The sequence below is a fragment of the Fragaria vesca genome, linkage group LG3, assembly GCF_000184155.1.
Source record: "Fragaria vesca subsp. vesca linkage group LG3, FraVesHawaii_1.0, whole genome shotgun sequence".
Taxonomy (NCBI): domain Eukaryota; kingdom Viridiplantae; phylum Streptophyta; class Magnoliopsida; order Rosales; family Rosaceae; genus Fragaria; species Fragaria vesca.
The window spans coordinates 19,201,949-19,209,953 of NC_020493.1; the positions used below are offsets into that span (position 1 = coordinate 19,201,949).

Sequence of the window (8,005 nt, forward strand, 5' to 3'; positions counted from 1 at the left end):
GGAGAGAGAGAAGATACAGGGAACGGAAGCGGAATATTTGGTGGAGGGAGTCCAGATATGTCTAAAATATAGGTAACTGTTCACTCAAATTTTCTCATAAACCGCGAATAATCCCGCGTCTGAGAATAAAGTTTTTAAATGTTCTTTGGTCACTAATGAATCTGATGTTGTCACTAATTTTTTAAAAATTACTGACCAAGTCGACTTGGTCATTACTTTGTCAAATGATAGGTCACTAAAAATTATCCAAAGGGCGGCCTTACCATTTTTATTACCTCCAAATGCTTTAATGACCAATAGTGTTTGCTGGTCGCTAAAACTATATTATTTGTGACTATTATGATTAGGTCACTAAGAATTTGGTCACTATAGCCACATATTGTTGTAGTGATAGAAAGTCTTGCAAAGATCTTCTGACCTTTCCGACTTGTCAAGTGGAATTTAAGGAAATAGATCTTAAAAGAATGGCTTTTAGAAGATTTTGTTGAGTGTAAAACATCTCGTTTTTTTATGGTATTTGTTTTTTTGATGGACATTTTTATGGTATCACATCAACTCGCGGTCATATGATAGTATGAAAAAAGTTGGTCTATATAGAATTTTTCATCAATAATGCCAACATATCTTTTACAAATGAAAAAACGAAACCAATTTTTATAAATTTTGCACTCTTCGTTTGTATATATCAAGCTTCTATATGTTTCGCTCTTAAATTTATCTACACGCGATAGACAAACTTATTTTGAGCAAAATTAGAATGAGTTTGAAGATTGACAAAATAACTTATTCTCGACTAAATGATTAAGATCAATCAAAATTTTATTTCATAAAACTAGTATCGCACTCCATCCAAAGAGAAGTACAGTTGATTGGGGAAAGTTTACAGATTTGTCCAACTAACGTATAGCTTTTGAAGGAATGTACATGCATGGTTGTTTATTCATCTTACATGATTAATAACATAACCGATCACTAATTTGGCATTGCTAAGGAGATAAAGTAACAAAACATTTTTGGTAGCTTGTTGTTCTGGCTTTTGTGAGGGAAAACATTTCAGTATATCTTACTGTATTGCGTTCCAACTAACCTCTTTCAATTTTTAGTGTATCTTTTTCTTCTCAAGTAGTTGAATTTTAGTAAATACAAAAAGTTTACGTCATGAAAAAGCTATACCAAATTAGAGCCCAACCAATAGATTCTCACAACACCCTTACAAAGCCATGCAGTGGCGGAGGGAGAAAAATAAACATGTGGGGGCAAAGTTAGTGAACCAAACACAAAGATATCTATTGATGAATGAATACTCAAGTTCAGTTTCTAAATATTGAAAGAACTCTAATTTAATTATTCAAACATCAGTTACACAAAAATTGATTTCAGCACAAAAGAAACTATAGTGCTCAAAGTTAGAAATACTCCAATTCAAACATCCATGAAATAGCAATCATGTATACAAAAATTGGAGTTCTAACACAAAAGGAACCAATATCTACTTAAAAAAACAAAAATAGTAGTGCCTCAAGTCACCTATAACTGTCCTCGACGAGGTGCCATGTACTTTGGAATCGTTGAATTATAGACTCATTGTCAATGACATTGAAGACATCTTTCTCAAGGTACATTGTTAAGCTACCATTCAACTAGTGGCGAAGCCAGGATTTGTACCTAAAGTGGGTCCGAGTTTAGCAAAGGATGATTGAACTTAAATTTATTTTATTTTTCTCTTTATGTTAAATGTATCGGTTTTGTACATTATTTTTTACCTACAAGCTTATTGAAACTTTATTATTGGTTTTGTACATTATTTTTCTCCTACAAGTTTATTGAAATTTTATTCATAATCAATAACGGTAGTGTGACGATATCCGTACAAAAAATAAGTAAAAGACCGAAGGTATTAACAATTTATAAAGTTTTTCCTTTGTGTAGAAATAGAAAATCAAGATCATTGACGTAAATTATAAACAAAAAAATCAAAACCATTAAATACCCTAATTATTACTTTTATTTAGCCAATTCAATTGAATAAACTATTAATTATATAAAATCCTATATAAAATAGTAGTTCTTTTTGTTTACACATTTTATCTCTTTCCCTTTCTCTTTTATATCATGTCAAGTGGCAAGAGGTAGTTTAGATTGACAGGCGGGTTCACACGTACAAAAAAGCTGCTAACATGACATTTCTATCACCCAAGTCCATGTAAATTCAGCATATGTGGAAACTGTAGGGGGGGTCAGGACCCCACCGGATCTAAACACAGCTCCGCCCCTACATTCAACCATTGATCTCCTATTCTATTTCGCATTTGATTTTTTATGATGTTCATGGCAGAGAACGCTCTTTCAACTTTGGCTGTTGAAACTTGAAGTATCTATGCCAATGTAATGAGCCGATATACAAATGGATATGTCATATGCTTTCCTGTCTCAACAAGTTTATGTGCTAGATTAGAAACTCCATGCAAGTCTTGAAACTTAGAGTTAGATTGCATATCACCAATGTAAATATCAAGCTAAGACTCCAGTACCAACAAATCTGATGTAGAAAAATCAGTTGGGTAAAATTGAGCAAGAAGCATCAAACGTTCCTTGTTGAAAGAAGAAAATGAATGATTCGAACTTAAACATGCAAGACAAAGGAGTAGCTTTGTATTAGTCTCATTGAAACGGTTGTTCAGCTCTTGAAGTTGGAGATCTATCACAGCACAAAAGAAATCAAAACGATAATAGTGCATGTTTATGATTTCTGGACTCTTATGCTTTGATTTCCATTGACATAGATGTTGATTACTCATGTTTGGAACCTTGATATTTTCTTTGCCACAAAATACAACAACTAGGTCTAATAAAGAATCTCATCCATTATCCCTCATATCCTGTAGTTTTCTCTTACAGAGTTTCACTAAATCCATTGCATTTACTATATCTTGATCATCTCTTTGCAAGGCTTGCGACAACTCGTGAGTAATTCCAAGTACAATTCTCATCAAGTGCAAACTAAATATGTAATCAAAAGATTGCAATAACCTCAATGATATAAATGCATCGTGCTTTTGATCAGAACCTACTTTGTCAAATGCAATTTCATCTAGCACATCTATTATGGAAGAGAACATGGCAGTAAAGTTTATGAGCGTACCATAATGTGAGCTCCAACATGTATCGGCTGAACGTTTAATCTCAATTTCTTGATTTAACCCTCTCCCACTTGAAAGTTCTCCTCCTTTCAATGCTTGGATAACTTTGAGAGCTTGCTTTTCTCTAAGAATGTCACGTCGTTTCGAAGAGGCACCAACAATATTCACAACTTTAGCAACTAATGTAAAGAAAGCACCAACAATGTCATATTTTTTTGCCACAGCCACCAAAGCTAACTGAAGTTGATGTGCAAAACAATGGACATAGAAAGCACTAGGATTCTCCTTCAAGATAAGTGTCTTCAAGCCGTTCAGCTCCCCACTCATATTACTTGCTCCATCGAAGCCCTGACCACGTAGACTTGATGTGCTTAAACCATGTTTACAAAGCAATGCATCTATGGCTTCCTTAAGAGTTATGGCAGTAGTATTAGCAACATGCTCAATGCCGATAAACCGTTCTATCACACAACCTTTCTTATCCACGTAACAAAAAATAACAGCCATATGCTTTGATCTTTTACAGAAACATCTCTAGCTTCATTAACTAGAATAGAGAACAATGCATTATCCATGTCTGCAATTATGACATTTATTGTTTCAACAGCAGCAGCATTTACTATGTCTTTTTGAATCATTAGTGATGTCATTTTGAGGTTTTCAGGAGCATTATGCAATGTCACAACTCTAACTTGCTCATCATGATCAGCAAGGAATTGTAAAAGCCCAAGAAAGTTACCTTGATTGCTGGAATTATTAGATTCATCATGGCCCCGGAATGCAAGGCCTTGTCTTAGAAGCAACTGTATGCAATCGACAGATGCAGTGAGCCGAATTCGATAAGATGTTCTGGATGGCTTAGCATTCTTCTGGATATTGTTTCGAATGTGTTGTCTTTCATTCATCAAGTATTCACACTTCTTCAAAGCTTGGTTATGAGCATTGTTGAGGTCTCCAACATGAGTATATAACCTTCTTTTCTTCTTCCAATTTCGATAACCATTTTTAGTGAAAACACCGCCGCCTGCTTGTTCTCCGCTGTTTGTTTTGAATAGGTAGCAGCACAAACAAAATGCAGCATCCTTCTCGATGCTATATTCCAACCAGTTAGGAAAATCAATGAACTAATCAGTTATGAACCTTCGTTCCTTAGCTCCACACTGAGTCTTAAGACATTTGTGATCTTTAGGCTGACAAGGACCCCTCTGAAGATATTCTATTTGAACTTGGTCTCGAATGTTTGAATCATAGTCTGAAATACTCTTTCGTAATCTAGGATCTGAATGAAGATCAGCCAAGTTTATCTCCACCCCAACATGAATGTTATTTGACAACATGTCTGATTTTCTTTTAAAGAATCTTTCCATGATTTTTTTCACAAAATCACAATTCACAACTGCAATAGCAAATCAAAATGTAAGTTAACTTGAATTGAAAATTAAGAAACGATCAACAAGATTAAAATATGCTTATTAGCTTATACAATTATAAAGTTCCAAAATTCCATTCTTCTAGGCATGTAGTGTACTGAATATTGATAGTCATCCTACTGGTAACCAAAATACTTGTTTGAACAGAATTATAAACTCCCAAATCATGATTCATGACTCATGAGTTCACAAAATTTTCAATTGAATATATACAAGAACACTAGAACAGAGGAGAAGTCTAGAAGAAAACCAATCGCATTGAGAGAGCAAGACGAATAGACGATAACAAGACATGTTATGATGTTATCTGATAACTGATAGATATATGAAATCGATGGTCCATCATGCATTGATCCATCTGAAATTGAGAGAGAGCATGTACCATACCTTGTTGAGTTGTTGATTTCAGAAATATTGATTTGGGATTTTGGGGTTGGAGGCTAATAAGAGATTGAACGCACAAATCATCACTGCATTAGTATTCTTCTTCTTTTTTCAACAAAGAGATTGAATGCACAAAAAACGCAAGAGTACTGAAGTAGTGTTTGGGGGAAACACAACTCTATATTGGTAACTGGGAGACCTTGATAGTTGGGCTTCTCAAAGTTAGAGTGCATGAGAAGCTTCTTATTATTCCTCAATTCTTTTTTGTGTGGTTATTTTTTTTTTTACACAGACTTTTTCCTTTTCACTGGGGGCACGGGCCCCCACTGGTCCTCAATTCCCTCCGCCCCTGAAGCCATGGCATGATGATGATAACAGTAATGATGAAATATGATCGAGATCAAGCACCGAGATCCACCATAAAAAGAAGAAGAAAATAGATCAAGCACCGATTGAAAAGTTTCTTTTAGCTTGTTTCGTTTGTTAATTTGATTATTTTGCAACGAAAATAACATGGTGAAACCTTGTTCTTCTATAAAAGAAAATTATGATACATGAAAGTTTAGATGGAAGGCATCCACACCTGCTTGAAAAATCGAGAAGACAACTGTTCTGATTGCAAAAGCCGTTAGTCTTCAAAGATGGTCTTCTTAAAGCCCAAGATATGGGGATCTGAGATTTTTTTGTGGAAAGTAACTCCTCTCTAGTCATCAATTGCGTTAATGAGAAGTTTAAATGTCCTAAGAGGCTCCTTCATATAGTCCAAGACATCACGAAGATTGCAAGTTCTTTTAATCGCATTCTCTTCCAACATAATTTTTGTGAAGTCAATTTTGCTGCCAAAGCTCTTGCCAACTTCGGTCACTATTGTATGAGGCCTAGATTTTGGGAATCGAATTTTTTGTTAGTTGTAGATTCAACTATCAATTTTGATCTCTTCGAAACATGTTGTTATAAATATTCTGTTTTGTGACGGTCTTTTAACATAACAAAAACAAAAAAAAATGACATCCACAGTTCCACGCAAGCAGCCACAGGCTCCAAATCTAAACAGTTTCCTCGGGAAACATTTTGGGATTAGGATCCTCTTTGACTTTTAATCTCAACCGTTTCATCGTAACCCTACATTAAAGACCTCACGCATCAGCGACGTCTTTAATTCCTCATTTTCCGTCATCGTTCTCAGTCCCCTTCTCCTTTTCATAAAAAATTAAAAAAAAAAAAAATCCCCTTCTCCTTCGATGGGTCTCACTCTTTAAATCCAGATAGCCAGCAACAGCCACTCGAGCGCGACCTGTATACGTGAAGCCGATCCAGAAGATATTAGCCGATTCATCTACTTTCTGCAACTGAGATCCAGTTGATAGGGTTCTTCTGTAGCTTCAAGCCCGGAACATTTCACTGAGCAAGGGTAAGTGTTTCCCTTTCATCTTCCGATCAAAGCTCTTACGCCCAGTATTAGATTTTGTATGAACGATAAGGCTTGTTTAAAATGATTACATCAGTGCTCTCAATTTGACCTTGATTTTGGGTTTTGAAATCAGAAATGAAAAGGGTGGCCAGAGTGCGAGAAGATCGGATCAGCGCATTACCAAAAGCCGTCATTTGTCACATACTCTCCTTCCTTCCGACATTAGACTCCGTGAGGACTACTCTTTTGTCTAAGAGTTGGAACAACATGTGGGCTTCTGTCACTAGTCTAGACTTCGACGATGACAGAGATGATGTTAGATATTTTTTCAGGTTTGTTAACTGTGTACTTATGTTTCGTGACTCATCAAACATCCAAAAATTCCAACTTAAGATTAGTGGCGAATTGCCCGGAATTGATGTGGATTGTGTTGAAGATTGGATTTGCGCTGCAGTGAGACGCAATGTGGTAAAGTTTCATTTAAAATTGTACTATAGGATCCCTCGTAGTGTTTTTACATGCAAAACAGTGAGGACTCTGAGACTTGAAGTTGGTGGTAGTCCCATTCATTGGGATTATCCTTCTGTGTGTTTCCCAAATCTCAAGTTTCTTCATGTAACAATGGAACGTCCTGAGTACGAAGTACCGGAACTGGTTTTCTCTTCTTGCCCTGTTGTTGAAGATATGATCATTGATGGGTCGGCCAATAACGACAACTATGATTTCAATATCTGTGCACCTGAACTGAAATCATTATCGGTATGTTTGGCAGATCCTAGTGATCAATATGAGAACAACTTTCAGGTTAATGCTCCAAAACTTGAAAAGCTTGTGCTTGAGAGCGATTTCTTGTCAAATTATAATTTGGAGACTGTGAAATCCCTAGTCAGTGCTAGTATCACCTTCGATGCCATTTCTGCTTATGAATTTGAATCCTTTCCAACTCGTGCAACTGCCCTCCTGGCTGGGATCTCCAATGTCAAATGTCTGTCTCTTTCAACTCATTCCTTTGAAGTAAGTATTATCGTAACTTCTATTCTCTTGCATGACATAATCTAGGATAAAAGCTTTATCAATCTTTCGATGCTGGATATGTAAAAAAGAAGTTTGGTCACTACTTTTAGAAGTTTGGCCTGTGTATAATATAAGTACTAGAATAGTCATGCCATTAATATGTAAAAAGAAAAGAACATGCATAGTAAATATACAATTATACATTGCCGTCATCTCTTAATAATCCTTCTTATTGTTCTTAATATTCCCTGTTGTTTTTGTCATGTTTATGTTATCTGGGAAATTATGGATTACAATGGAAACAGTATGTTATCATTGTTATGCGTAGAAATTTTATACTTTTGATATATTTGAGTTATTGATAAATATATCTGTCCTGTAGGTTTCATATCTACCTGCTTTTAATAATTTGCAAAAATTGGATCTGCTTCTTCATAAATGCAAGTATTGGGAGTTGCTCGCAGAGCTTCTCTACAGGGCACCGAATTTGGAAGATATGGTTCTGGAAGATGTAAGTGTTTTTTTTCTTTTTCGGGCAGAACTAAGATGTCTTTATACTTGTGTTTAGTTATTGTGAACTTGTAAGTGCAATTCCAGAATTTGACTCAACATTTAATCCATCTTTT

General features: G+C 35.5%; 2 protein-coding genes across 2 annotated transcripts in view; one reads left to right on the plus strand and one right to left on the minus strand.

Moving 5' to 3' along the window:
- Positions 1 to 2,858: 2,858 nt before the first annotated feature.
- LOC101313497 lies at positions 2,859 to 4,477 on the minus strand. The gene is made up of 3 exons (XM_004295935.1): positions 4,281 to 4,477; positions 3,665 to 4,178; positions 2,859 to 3,617 (listed from the first exon to the last, which is right to left on the minus strand). Exons 1-3 carry the CDS (start codon positions 4,475 to 4,477, stop codon positions 2,859 to 2,861), a joined length of 1,470 nt encoding a protein of 489 aa, XP_004295983.1.
- Positions 4,478 to 6,305: 1,828 nt separating this feature from the next.
- Positions 6,306 to 8,005, plus strand: part of LOC101313785 (F-box/LRR-repeat protein At3g59200-like) — a 22,916-nt gene continuing 21,216 nt past the window's right edge. Inside the window, 3 exon segments of the mRNA XM_004295936.1 lie at positions 6,306 to 6,369; positions 6,499 to 7,379; positions 7,762 to 7,890. Of these exon segments, the coding sequence (XP_004295984.1) occupies positions 6,501 to 7,379; positions 7,762 to 7,890 (1,008 nt within the window). The 5' untranslated portion in view covers positions 6,306 to 6,369; positions 6,499 to 6,500.